We start from the raw sequence: 14,894 nt of genomic DNA, 5'->3' as shown, positions 1-14,894 counted from the left end.
GTGAATGGCTCTCACCTGTGGAAGCTACTGCCATGCATGGACCTTTGAGGTCCTCACAGCAACAAAAAATAAACTACAGAAAACGATGATATCAGGCGCAAGTTGGCTTGTACCATTTTTTTTTTTTTCTTCTGCCAGTGAGGGGCTTTTGGCAAGTTGGATGTGCTGAGGATGCTTCCTTTTTTGGACAAATTCCATATTGTTTTAAATGGAGATGAAGCAAAGAAAAATTTTGAAGGTTGAGTGTCTTTGGAACTGTCTTCCTGCAAAGGGGTTGAAAGCAAATTTCTTCAAAATTTTAAGGCAGAAATAGGTGGATTCTTGTTAAGCAAGGAGATGAGAGGTTCTCAGGGTAGGCAGGGAGGCAGATATTGGCTTACAATCAGATTAATCTTTGTCTCAATGGGTGGCAAAGTAGGTTCAAAAGGTTGAAAAGCCTGCTTCTGTACTTGTATATGGAACTGCCTAGCTTACAGTGAGTTCAGATATTTTTGGGGCTGAGGGAAGCATTCCATGCCGCAATTTGGGAAGTTCATTTGGCATGCCAAATAATGTTCACTGCCCGTAAAAGCTTGCAGCAATGCTGGACATTTGCAATCAGACAGCACTGCTCACAGTTTCATTTCACGATCTGGGATTGTCTCCTTTGTTATGTCGGTGAAAGAAACCAGTGAAGTCTGGATTGAAGTTACGGCAAGATCCAAAGTTTATATTTAAAGATGCAAAATTTTAAGGCGGAAGTACTTTATGAATTTCATATTGTGAAGCTGCCCACTCATTTGGATGTCTGCTGAGAAAATTATTGTATTGAAGATGATAAACATATTTTTTAATGTCACAGGTTTTACAGTTCACCCTGGAGACAGATGGATTTTGGAGACTGGCAAAGTGTATGGTCTAACAATTGAAGTATATGATAAAGAAAGTAACAAACTGTATTTATCTGATGTAAGTATTACGTGATAAATCTACTTGCATAATGAGTGGAGGGAGTTTGGCCGCTGATGAAATCAGCAGCATTTTACAATCTGTTAAATTTGCCTTTTTCAAGTCACAAAGTGTGAAGCTGTATGCTTTTAATTATTGAATTTCAGAGCTGGCATTTAGTAATGAGCCTTTTAGATATCATGAACTTTATAGTTTTTGCAGTGTGAATTACTTAGTTGGCATTTGCACAGAGTCAAGAGTAATGTGTGAATGGAGATGGAATTAAGGGCTACATTCATGAAACAAGCTCAAAATCATCCTGCCAAATGTTGAGGAATCTTTGCCTTGTGACAAGCCACTACTTTGATTCCTTTTGTAATAGCTCTATGCTTCATTCAGGTTATGATGGTTTCAGCAAGTGCTAATCAAATAAATCTACTTCCCTAAATTATGAAAGGAACTTTGAAACCAATTTATTTTTGATGAAACAATCTTTCTGCAAAAATTGGAAACATCAAAAAAGTAAGGAAAGAATTTTGAAGGTCTGTTTCAATCTTAAGTGTTATTGCTCCAGGTAAAATGACCTAACAGAAACGAGAAAAATGAAAGCACTGAACGAGGAGATATTTTCACACTAACTCCTGGACTGTGCCTATCCTCCAGTTATTTATTTGGAGTTTTCCTATTGCTTTCTGTTAAATATTTGTTAATCAAATTCTTTGAGAAATAACTTGGAGTAACTGAGGAAGCTTTGTAACAGTTTGAGTTGCCCTACGTTACCAGACTTTGTAACAAGCATTGTTTTCGTGTCAGAGTTCCATTTTGAAAATTCCCACCTTTTAAAAATTGTTTCTATCTGGTCTTATTGTTTATGGCCATTTTAAAGCACTCAATACATGCACGTTGTTCATGTTTGCATTTAAGTTTTTATGCCAAACAACTTCTTTATGGTAATGTAGGATATCCGAATTAATACCGAAATCCCAAAAGAGTATTTCGAAATACTGGAGACATCTGTGAATGGATCATATCATCGTGTAAAAGCACTGAAGAATGGTCAAACTATAATTGATGCTGCTTTAACCAATGTGGTTTCTCAGGTCAGTTGCTATGATTTTGTAACTCCTTGCAATGTAATGACAATTTTGCCTTTAGCGATGAGGAATTACACAGAACCCATCAATGTGCAAAATGTCGTGCCTTAGCTGGTTAGAGTTTTAGTGTTCTCTTCAATTAATTCAGTGAAGAGTTTATATCCTTGCTAATTTTCTGGCAATTAGAACCTCTGAACTTCACAGCAAAAAAGGTTTTCATAAGATTTGACAACTGACTTATGATTTCCGTTTTGGAGCCGGATCTGTAATTAGCAAATCAAAAAACAAAAGAACTACGGATGCTGTACGTCAGAAACAAAAACAGAAGTTGCTGGGAAAGCTCAGCAGGTCGAGCAGCATCTGCGAAGAAAATTCAGTCAACATTTCAGATCCGGTGACGCTCCTTCAGAACTGATGGTAGCTGGGAAAATGACAGTTTCCATGCAGAATAGAGTCAGGGGAGGGGGTAAGGAATAAATGCACAGCTCACTTCTACCTCATTCCAAAAAATCCACAAACTTAACTGCCCGGACACATGTCCATTGTTTCTGCCTGCTCCTGCCCCGCAGAACTCGTGTCTTCCTACCTTGACTTGGTCTTTTCTCCCCTGGTCCAGTCCCTGCCCGCATACATTCATGATTCCTCTGATTCTTTACGCCAGATTTGGAATTTCCAGTTGGCAGGCTTCAGCTACCTCCTCTTTAGTATGGCCATGCAATGCCTTTATATGTCCAACCCCCACCCAAATGGTCTCGGGCTCTCTGCTTCTTCCTGGAGCAAAGGCCTGAATCGTTCAGACCCGCCACCACCATCCTCTGCTTGGCCTAGCTCATCCTCACCCTGAACAACTTCTCTGTTAGCTCCTTTCATTTTCTTCGGATCATTGGGTTGGCCATGAGTACGCGCATGGGCTCCAGTGATGCCTGCCTCTTCATGAAGTATGTGGGGGAATATTCTTTGTTCCAGTCCAATTCTGGCCCTGACCCACAACTCTTTCTCTGATTTCGCGACGATATCATCAGTGTTGCTTCCCCCACTCATCCAGAATTGGAAAGGTTGATTTGATTTTGTTTCCTGTTTCCAATTTCCAACACCCCAACCCCTGACTCTTCCCTTCTCTTCATTGACATCTCTGTTTCTACTTTTTGGGATAGACTAGCTGCTAATAGCCATTATAAGCCCATCGACTCCCATAGCTATCTGGACTATATATCCTCACCCCCTGCTTCCTGCAAAAACTCCATTCCATTCTCCCAGTTCCTCCATCTCTGTCGCATGTGTTCCGATGGGACCAACTTTGACAAGGGAGCCTCTGAAATATCCACTGCCTTCCTCACTCGAGGATTCCCCAGCACCTTTGTTGACAGGGCTGCCAACTGGGTCTGCCCCCTCTCCTGCACTTTTGCCCTCACCCCCTGTCTTCCCTCTCACAACAGCAATAGGACGCCCCTTGTCCCTACCTACCATTCCACCAGCATCCACACCCAGAAGATCATAAGACTGTTCCCACTGGGGCACCCTGGTCTCTTCTTTCACCCCCAGCATCTCTATCTCTCTTTCCCTCACTTCCCCCCCCACCCCCAACAGCCCCATGATAACTTACCCTGCATTCGCCAAAGATGTAACTTCTGCACATTTACAGATTTGCAGTGTTCCAGCGAAGCTCAATGCAAGCTGGAAGGAAAGCACCTCATTTTCTGCTTGAGGATGCTGCAGGCTGCAGTCCTGTGGACTCAATGTTGAGTTCAATAATTTTAGGATCTGAACACTCCCGTGTCCTGGGCCCCAAGCCCACCCCCCACACCCAAAATCCAGGCCTTGTTATCACACAGGACCGCCATTACACAATTTTGTTAGTCACTAACAGTCCCTATTAACAGCTATTCACCCTCCTAGCCGGATTGTTACCCACTCCTTTTGTCTGTCTAACTGTTCTTCTCTCTTTTGGGCTATATCCCCACCAATCGTTTACTTCTTACCCTCTTTCTTCCCCCACCCCATCTTGTGCACATAAGCCAACATTGTCCCAGCTTCCATCAGTTCTGAGGAAGGGTCATGGGACCCAAAAATGAGAACGTTGATTTCTCTTCACGGGTGCTGTCAGACCTGCTATTTTTGTTTGTAATTAGTGAGATGATCACAAGTCTGTTTTGCATCTGTTGTTTTAGAGCAAAATGCATTTCTTCTCTTAACAAAAAAAACTTCAATCAAAAACACTAAATCCATCGCTCACATTAGAACTTGGATATTTCTATGATTATATACTGTGAATGTGCAGAAGGCCACCAAATCCAGATGCATCAACTCAATATACATAATAAAATTTGATGCCTCATACATACTGAAGATTAGATAATAAAATGTGTTCCATACTAGTGTAGAACAATAAATGTTTAAAATTGTGACCTGTCACTTCTCGGGTGCCAGTTTAAAGCACCTTTAAATTCCTGTGCCTTTCTTGAGCTTAAAATATAAAATTATAAAATATTTTGTAGTGTTTCTATGTTGAGTTAAAAGAAACTTGCTGTTAAAGACTTTTTCTGTGGGACTTGCGAGCATTTTTTTTCCACACATAGTTGTCAGTCTTAGTTCACTGTTCAAAAACAAAGTTGCTGGAAAAACTCAGCAGGTCTGGCAGCATCTGTGAAGGAAAAAAGAATTAACAATTTGGGCCCAGTGACCCTTCCTCAGAAGTGTTAATTCTGATTTTTTTTTTCTTCACAGATGCCGCCAGTCTTGCTGAGCTTTACTGCAACTTTGTTTTTTTACAGCATCCGCAGTTGTTTCACTTTTTATTTAGTTCAGTGTTCTTTTGCCTCTGAGTCACGATAAAACCCCATTTGAAATGAGTATATCATGTAGGCTGACCTATAGTGTAGTGTTGAGAAAGTGCTGAATTGTGAGTGATATCACCTTTTGGCTTTAAATCTTAAGCTGAGGCCCACCTCTCCTCCTCCTAGTCGAGGTAAAAGTTCCCACAGTAGCATTCAAGGAGTGCTCCTGGTGTCTTAATCCACCTTTATCCCCCAATCAGTGGTTGGAAAGGAAACCTGGCCATTTATTTAATGGTAGCACGTCAGACTTGGTGAAAATTGGCTGCTGTGTTTTGTACGTTGCAACAATGTTGCACATCAACACTATTACATTGCATGTGAACAAGCTTATGTGGTTGTGAAAAGTACTGCGTAAAAGTGCACACTTCATTTGCTAAAAGCATAGGAGTTACCTATGGGGTGTTCTGACCACCATTTATCCATAAATTCATAATTAAAATATACAACTCTTATATAGATTTTTTTCAGCTGTGGCTCTTTGAAGCTCCTTGACATTCAAAAGAGATTACACATATCCGATATTTATTGTGCTGGTGTACCTTTTAATGGTTCAAACTTCCATCTACTCTAAGTTCTACATCAATTAGCATTTCATCAGAGATTTGAATTTCTCATACTTAAACTACTTGAATGCAATTTTTTTGTGTATTACTTTGCCATTATAAAGTGAAGTTAAAAAGAGAAATGATGCCTTAGCTGTATAACTAGGAGGTGATGGCCTAGTATTATCACGACTGTTCATCCAGAGACCCAGATAATGTGCTGGGGTCCTAGGTTAAACCCTGTCATGGCAGATGGTGGAATTTGAATTCAATAAATATCTGGAATTAGGAACCTAATGACCATGAATCCATTGTTGATTGTTGGAAAAACCCATCTGGTTCACTAATGCCCTTTAGGGAAGGAAACTGTCACCGTTCCCAGGTCTGGTCTACATGTGACTCCAGACCCACAGCAATGTGGTTGAATCTTAACTGCCCTCTAGGCAATTAGGGATGGGCAATAAATGTTGCCTAGCCAGCGATTTCCCTCATCGCATGAATGAATAAAGAAAAATAAATCAGAAATGCTAATAAATCCATGCTATTTCACATTTCCCAGTTTATTTCGCATTTTGTTTTGATAATTATTTGTGTAGTTCATTTGATGTTTTATTCAGTACAATCCAGTTAAGCTATTCTTAAACAAATACATTCCTAATGTATCCATAATAAAGCAAGGATAAGTAATCTTCAAATTTTTGAGGGCATCTCATCTAAATGAAGGCCGTAAGATTTTTAATTAAGTTATGAGCAAGTATATGAAATATTGGAAACATTTTTTAAATAGGGCTATTATTCTGAATACTAAGATTCCAAGTGTCTTTACTAAAAACTTAATTTGGTGAAAGTTCAGTATTAGTTTTGAGGTTGTTGCACAGTAAGTTTTTTTTTGTATAAATTACTCAATCTGCTTGCATGTCAGTACATAGCCATATGTTGCAGTGATGTTGTAAACATTGGACGTTTTGATTTCATTCACTCGGAGCAACTTTTAAAAATACTTTGTAGATGTTTCTTTCTTTGCCGCCTTTTTCTGAAATTGTATTTTTTTCCCTCAGTTATTTCAGTTTTGTTCATAATTTTGCTAAATATTTTCAATTTTTTTTCATTTTATCTTTTAGAATGGAATAACATATGCCCTGCCCGTCCCTGTGCGGAACCAACAGGAAGTCGAAATTTATAATCCAATAGTGCTCTCTCCAAGTATTTTGACGTTTCCTTGGCAACAGATGGCTGGAACTTATCAGTATGCAATAAAGGTGCGTTTCATTCTGTTAATGTGATCTGCTTTTTGATATTCCTTGCATGCTGAATAGTTCTCAATGAAATGTGTTACCGTGTTCCAGGTAGAAATCAATTGAGAGTTTATTTTGTTTCTTGCAAAATGAAATTGCTTTTGTTTAACATAGCTTCCTCTTAGAAGCCCACACACCTAAAATGCTTGTATTAATCGAGAGTTGTTAAATAGAATTGCCAGAGCATGCTCATCATTTATCCATTTTCCCAAGTTACTTCCAGAACATCATAGGCGTTAAATGTAAGTTTAAAGTGCCCTACGCAGAGGTCCTTTGAAGAACATAATTGTCTGGTATTGAAGCACTGCTCTTCAGGCTATTTTAAATGGCACGGACATGTAGCACAGATGCATGATGGTAAAATCTCTAAGAAGTAATGTATTTACTGTTTAAACTTAGATATAATTTGCAAAGTTGGATGCGATTAAGGTTAGAGGATTCATTGCAAGTAAAGCTCAGGAAATGTGGCTTGTCCATCACAGTGAGAAATAAATACATGAGCAAGATAACCTGGAGAACAATCTCAAGTAGTAGGATTATTTCCCTTGAGCAGCTAGGACAAAGGTAAACTAGAATAAACATTATGCAAAAAAAATAGACAATTCAACCTTGCTGACACTGTGGAATGCAATGCTGCTGGGCTTCACCATCACATTGGAACACAGCAGAGGACTATACGACATAGCGTACATTACCTTCAGAAGGCAATAATTTGTATTTGGAAGGGTTTTTGATTTGCTTTAATAAAAGACAATGGGACTTAGTTACTCAAACAATTCGTGGTAGTTATTTATTGTCTAATTGTACACTTTTCTTGGACCGTGACCTCCTGTAGAATCCACACCATGATGCAGCCAGTATAGTCGGGTTTCTGTTCCATGGTGAGCCCAGGATGATGATGGGGGATTCTTATGACCATGCTGTTGAATTTCTGGCGGGGGGGGCGGTGGTGGGTGGAGAATGTAGAGAGATACCGTCATCTTGGAAATGATCATTGTCTAATGCTTGATGCAAATCCTGTATACTATTCATCAGCACAAACATGGATATTGTTCAAGCCTTACTGTATGAAGCTGAACACTACAGTTGTGGACAAACGTTCTCACTTCTGACTTTATGGTGAAGAAAGACAACTGAGGCCGCTGAAGATAGTTTGGGCTGAGCACACAGCTTGATGAACCCTATAAAGATGTAGCCTCCAACAATTACAACGATTTGCTTTGTATGGCACTAGAGAGTTTCACCCTGATCCCTTCTGAAGCAAATGTTACCAAAACACCTTCATGCCATAGTTGATTGACTGGTGCCTTACTTTGAAGGGCAGTCAATTTTCTGTCAGTCTGGCATTTAGCAGTTCTTTTTGTGCTTGTGGCAAGGTTAAAATGTCCTGATATTTTGTTTCAACAAAGGTGTATGCGATATAACATCCAAGAAATTTTTGCCAAGTATTAAAATGAGATTATTCTGAACACAGTTGCTGTTTTATATTTTAATTACTTTATACAATAATTCCTTTGCTACATGTTTAATTTTTGTTTCGCACAGGCTAAAGGCGGGAGTGGAAATTTTACCTGGTCATCATCAAACCAGGCTGTGGCAACAGTAACAGTTAAAGGGATTATGACAACTGGAAGTGATATAGGATTGAGCGTAATACAAGCACATGATGTTCAAAATCCATTACACTATGGACAAATGATGGTAAAGTGTTTTTTAAAATTTTTAAATACTTTTGTTCATTACCTTTTGAGAAATTATGAAATTGAAAATGTTTGTGTTTTGAGAAAATTAGGTATTTTGATTAATCTACGGCCATCCTAGTCTGAAAATGCCCAATCTCGTCTGATCTTGGAAGCTAAGCAGACTCAGGCCTGGTTGGTACTTGAATGGGAGACCGCCTGGGAAGGTAGGGTGCAGTAGGCTTGGGGCCTATAGTCGTGGCTGAGCCATTAAGGTGATGGGTTTGAAATTCATTTGGGTTTTTCTGCACAGCTTCGAATCCCACTGGCTCCCTTTCTCGTAGCAAGGTGGTTCAATGGGTAGCACTGTTGCCTTACAGCACCAGGAACCCAGGTTCAGTTCCAGCCTTGGGTGACTGTGTGGAGCTTGTATATTCTCCCTGTGACTGTGTGGTTTCCTTCCACAGTCCCTCAACATGTGCAGCCTAGGTGGATTAGCCATGTTAAATTGCCCCCAATGTGCAGGGACATGTAGGTAGATTTTCCTTGGGAAATGCAGGGTTATCGGGGAGGTGGGTGCGTCTGGGTGGGATGGGTTCCAAGGGCGGTGTGGCCTTGGGCAGAATCGTCAGATTCCATGCTGTAGAGATTCAATGATGTAAATCACTGTGGCAATGGCTTATTAGTCTCGGGGTATGATTCTTGCTTTGGGGATTGCATGTAGCAGATGTGCGAGAGAGCTCAGTTTGAAACCCTGGACAAGCCCTGATTGCTTATCTTCAGTTTTTGGGCATGGTGGCTCACTAGTTAGCACCGCTAACTGGGTTAACTGGTCGCAGGTTAAATTCCACCCTGCGGCAACTGGGTGCATGGACTTTACATGTTCTCCCCGTGTCTGCGTGGGTCTCCTCCGGGTGCTCCAGTTTCCTCCCACAGTCCAAAGATGTGCATGCTATGTGGATTGGCCATGCTAAATTACCCGTAGTGTTGAGGGATGTGTAGATTAGGTGGGTTATAGGGATTTGGTAAGCTCAGAGGGTTGGATGTGTTTAGTCAAAGGACCTGTTTCCGCACTGTAGGGACTCTATGAAATTGAAGCAGTAAAGCATTTAGTTTGGCTGCAAAAGCGAAACCAGTAACACTTTGCTCAATTTACTTTTCAGTAACGGTGAACATCAACTTCTGCCCATGACTCCCACAATTAAGTGTGGAAAGTAGCAAGTTGCTATATAGTTTGTTGTGCTCCTCTGGTAGCTGTAGTTCAACAGTATATCATTAAGAGAATCATTGTTGAAACATGTAAAGTTGCAATACTTGCATCATAGGTACCCAACTAAATTTGACAAAAAAAGTTAGATGCCAGTGTAAGTAAACTCTTAATGATATGGAGATAGTAGGAACTGCTGATGCTGGAGAATCTGAGATAACACAGTGTGAAGCTGGATGAACACAGCAGGCCAATATCTTCTCCTTTATCCATCTTCTATCCGCCTTCCCTGTCTCCCTATTTATTTCAGAATCCCTTCCCGTCCCCCATTTCTGAAGAAGGGTCCTGACCCAAAACGTCAAGCTTTCCTGCTCCCCCGATGCTCCTTGGCCCACTGTGTTCGTCCAGCTTCACACCGTGTTATCTCTTAATGACATGGATCTTAATTATTCTCAAGCAAGCAGAATGACCTTTGTATTGAAGTGCAGAATCTGGTTCCTAAAGATGTTCAAATTTGTTTGAAACGATAAATAAATGCATGCACAAACTTTCAATCCATTGTTTCAATCTGATCGTTTTGCTTCTGTGTATGGATTGTGTCAAGTTAACTACGCTGACAGTTCCTCGGTGAAACTCCACTTCCGTTGAGCTTCTCCGATTTTTCTTATTAAAGTGATGCACTGCTATTTCAATTTAAAATACAATGCAGGCCAGTGTCAAAATCATTCTAAGTTTGAACTAATGGAAATGGGGGAGAATGCAGGGAAGTGGAGTTGAAATGCCCATCAGCCATGATTTAAATGGCGGAGTGGACTTGATGGGCTGAATGGCCTTACTTCCACTCCTATGTCTTATGGTCTTATGGAAACATAATAAACTGATGATAAGATTGGTGTCTTTAATACTTAAAAATCATGCGTGCACTTCAATTTTCTAAAAACATACTCAAATGATTGATGTTGGATAATAAATAGGTGTTCAGATTGAGATGTGCATTATTCTGTAAAAATACTCCATGGTCCAAGATTTTACCAGGCTTGCATAGCCCCTTTTAAAAGAAAAAAAGTAAAACTTTACCTCAGTTTTGTCATCACCTTGAACTGTGCTCAAAGTGCTGCAAAATTAGCTTATTGTGTATCTGGTTCTCATTGTTTAATCACTTTTTTCAGGATAAATGTAACCAGACTGTTAAAATTGGCAATATGATAAAATTTTTAGTTTGTTTGTTTAGGTCCTCCTACAAAATGTCTCTCTTTTAAAGGAGGAAAGTATGCTATTTTGGTGTAGCAGTCTGAAACATTTGACTAACAAATGAAGCTTACAAAAATTAGGAGATTTGTTATGGGTAGCACGTGATTTTGCACTTATTTTAGAATAAGTATCAGATTTTTGTTTCATTGTTTTTACTAAGTTAAAAGTGCTACTGGCACTAAAATGAGAATGATTTCAATAAACTTCAAACTGAATATTTGTGTATAAAATAGTGATCACAATTTTGTTTTACCAATGTGTTAAGCTGAATTTTTGTTACATCATGCAATCAGTGTTGAGTCAGAAGGAGTTGAGTGCAATATCCATTTCAGACTAGTCTCATTATCGGTTGATACAAGCAAAGCTATATTGGATAAATCATCTTTGGGATGAGATATTTACACAGCAGCTGTCTGATTGCTTGGTGACTATGAAATTCCATGGCCCTATTCAGATATGAACCGAGTTCCAGACAATTGCCTGGTTAGTGAAGTTAATACCAGTAATGCTGTGCTCGTTTTTTCTAAAAAAAAGTTCAGTGCTTTGCTGGATAATAACTTGTGATAAATTTTAGTTGTGATGTTTTTGATTTCAGTTTTTAATGCTGTTTCTCTTTTTGAGGTTTATGTAATTGAGCCGATCCAGATGGAATTTGAACCTTGCCAGGTAGAAGCTCGAGTAGGACAAATATTGGATTTACCACTCAAAATTTACGGTCTCATGAATGAGGAGACTGAAGAAAAAGTTATGTTAACTGACTGCTCCCATTTTGATCTCGTGGTGGAAATTGAAAATCGTGGTATTTTCAAAACTGTAGAAGGTAATGAGAAACATTTTCTCTAATGAGTTAAGAACAATGAAAGAAAAGTGTTAATATCTGTTTAGATTCTTTTCAGGCTTTATTCTTCTTTCTTTTAATGGATGAGGCTGTCACTGCTAGGCAGTATTTATTGCCCACCCCTAATTGCCCAGAGGGCAGCTATGAGTCAACCACATTGCTGTGGGTCTGGAGTCACATGTAAGCCAGACCAGGTAAGAATGGCAGTTTTCTTCCTTAAAGGACATTAGTGAAGCAGATGGGTTTTTACAACAATTGACAGTAGCTTCACGGTCATCATTGGATTCTTAATTCTACTACCTGCTATGGCAGGATTCGAACCCAGGTCCCCATAATATTGTCTGGGTCTCTGGATTAACCCTCCAGCAATAATACCACACGTTAACAACAAATCTTCAAGAAGTACAGGAGTGGGCTGTAAAGTACTTCACAGTAATAATATACTTTATGTAGCTCTCTTAATGGAATGTGTCTCGAGGCACTTCAGAGGCACTTTTATAAAACAAGGTATGGCAACAGACCATGTAATAAAATGTTAAGTCCCAGAGCATGATCCAAGAGATGGGCTCGTGATTTCATGGTTCGAAGCTCAGGCAACTGAATGTGTGCCCATCAGTGGAGCAGTTGAAGTCATAAAGTCCAGAATTAAACTAGCACTGGGATCTGTGAAGCTGTAAGAGATTTGAGGTTGGAAAGGGTGAGGAGTTTAAAGCAAGGTATTTCTTTAGGGTGCCAGTGTAGCTCAGTGAGCACAGGAGAAAGGTGAACAAATTTGATGAGCTCAGACACAGGTGTCAGAGTTGTTGATGATTGCAAGTTTTTAGAGTATGAAATGTGGGAGGCTAGCTCTGGTTATGTTGAAATAACCAGGGTTTAGAGGGGACGAAGGCACGGTAGAGTATTTCAGCAGGTGAATTTATGATCTCAGACTGTTGCCTGGGATATGATTTGAATTAGTATCAAAAAAGCATTTTATCCAAGCACTGATAGCAATGACTTAAATCTTCGCAGTATTCAATAAGAGGAATTTCTGCTCACTGTATCCTGTGTTGCATGACTCACAAACACTGTTAATTTAGCAGCAAAAAAAGGAGTCAAGGGGTCATGGCAAGGGAGGTTGGATGTCTTAACTTTGAAAATGAAAACTGTGCCGCCTTATATTATCATAGCAGATTGTAGATGAGAAATAGTGTCTTGAGGGATACCAGAGCTAACAATGTCGAAACTGGAAGAGAGCTATTTCAGGTGATTTTTTTTAATGGCTGCAATGAGATTATAAGTGGAATAAGGTAAAAGCAATCTCATCCAACTCAGAGAGGCTTGGAGGAGGATGTCATGGCCAACCACGTTGAAGGCTGCAGCCAAATCAGACTGGTCCAGTAGTTGGTAGGATGATCTTCATTTTAGTATCAAAGAAATGCATGAACTCTTCATGCATATTATGTGGGCAGGTATTAAGATAATTTGCAGTCGAAAAATAAACCAGGGTTTTCTTTGCACCCAGAATGCTTAGAAAATAGTAAGGAGGTTTCAGTTACATTTCTACGTGGTCCAGTCAGATCTAGTTGAGTGGCTGAAAGGGTTGTCTACTACATCCATTGAGTTTATGACTGTTGGACCTATGAACATAAGATCATATGTCATAAAGACAGGAGAAGGCCATTTGGCCACTTGAGCTCCTGTGCCGTTCAATAGGATAATGGCTGATCTGACATGCCTCACATCCACTTTCCTTTATTTCCTTTGCAACCCTGGACTCCTCTCATGACTATTGTTCTCTCCATCTCAGCTTAAATATACACGAGGACTCTGTGCCACGGTTCCCTGTGGTAATGAGTTCCAAACACAGTCAACCTCCTAAGAGAAGAAAATCCTCCTTATATGGATCTTAAATTGTTGCCCCCTTCGTTCTGAGACGATGTCCCCTGGTCCAGGACTCTCCCAGGAGAGGAAACATTGTCCGAGCACTTAGCCTGTCAAGCCCTTTAAGAATCCTATATGTCTTAATGAGGTCACCTCTAATTATTCTGAATTCCAGTAAGTATAGTTCGAACAACTTTAACCTTTGCTCTTAAGACAGCCCCTCAATACTGGGAATCATTCTGAACTTCCTCCAACAAAATGACACCTTTAGATAAGGGGATGAAAACTGCTTACAGTACTACAAATGTGGTCTCACCATAACCTTGTGGATTTGCTGTAAAACTTCCCTATTCTTACACTCAGTGCCTGTTGAAATATGGGCCTCCATTCCATTCACCTTCCTGATTATCTGCATCTACATGCTAGCTTTGTGTCTGATGCACAACTGTTCCCAAGTTGCTCTGCTTTGCAGCTTTCTGTAGTTTTTCAACCTTTAAATAATAATCTTTTTTTATTTTCTATTCCAAATGAATAACTTCACATTTTCCCACGTTGTATTTCATTTGCAAAATTTTTGCCCTTTTACTTAACAGATCAATATCTCTCTAAGCTGTTTCTCTTGCCTCTCGCAATTCCCATCTATTTTAGTGTTGTCTGCAAATCTGGCTGTGTAGATTTGCATCCTTCCTCCAAGTAACCGATGTATGTTGTAAACTGTTGCTGCCCTAGTGGACCCCCACTGGGCACAGATCACCAATCTGAAAAAGAGCCGCTTAGTGTCCTGTCTGTTCCCTGCCCATTTGCTAACTCTCTATCCATGCCAATATACTACCTTCAACAGCATGGGCTCTAATGTCTTAAACGTTTGTGAGGTGCCTTGTACATACTCTGAAAATCCACTGCGAGACTCTATACCTACGCTTTCCCATCCATAGATGTTAAGCTAATGGTTTTTGCTGCTGTCCCTCTTTTTGAATAGGGGTGCCACGTTGATAGTTTTCAGGTTTCATACTTCCAAAAAATCATTGGATTCTGGAGAAAATTACAACCAGTGCATCCACCATCTCTAGATACTTTTAGGATCATAATGCAACGCTTAAGGAGTCAGGGGTGAGTCGTATAGCTGGGAATAACCAAGCTGAGTGAGTAATGGCTTTATTTAGGACTAAGATATCAATGGTTGAGATAAAGTTACTGTTGAGTAAATCATTGGCCATATGAATGTTACAGCGACTGGAAAACCAAATAGTGATTGTGCAGGAAGTGTAGTACATGCATTTTAATATAAGGTGGAAGTAGGCCATTCAACCCCTCTAGCTTGCTCTACCATTTAATAAAGTCATTGCTGATCAAATTGCAAGGAG

At 39.8% G+C, this 14,894-nt stretch overlaps 1 protein-coding gene and 1 pseudogene across 1 annotated transcript in view; both read left to right on the top strand.

Moving 5' to 3' along the window:
* Positions 1-14,894, top strand: part of nup210 (nucleoporin 210) — a 119,739-nt gene that overhangs the window by 43,419 nt on the left and 61,426 nt on the right. The window contains exons 9-13 of the mRNA XM_059649854.1: positions 842-948; positions 1,887-2,027; positions 6,519-6,656; positions 8,238-8,393; positions 11,451-11,649. Of these exons, the coding sequence (XP_059505837.1) occupies positions 842-948; positions 1,887-2,027; positions 6,519-6,656; positions 8,238-8,393; positions 11,451-11,649 (741 nt within the window). The remainder of the gene's footprint in view (positions 1-841; positions 949-1,886; positions 2,028-6,518; positions 6,657-8,237; positions 8,394-11,450; positions 11,650-14,894) is intronic.
* LOC125460620 (5S ribosomal RNA) lies at positions 8,497-8,615 on the top strand (annotated as a pseudogene).

Source organism: Stegostoma tigrinum, chromosome 11, assembly GCF_030684315.1.
Source record: "Stegostoma tigrinum isolate sSteTig4 chromosome 11, sSteTig4.hap1, whole genome shotgun sequence".
Classification (NCBI taxonomy): Eukaryota; Metazoa; Chordata; class Chondrichthyes; order Orectolobiformes; family Stegostomatidae; genus Stegostoma; species Stegostoma tigrinum.
The sequence above is the reverse complement of the archived record's forward strand: the minus strand, read 5'-3'. Positions and strand labels throughout refer to the sequence as shown.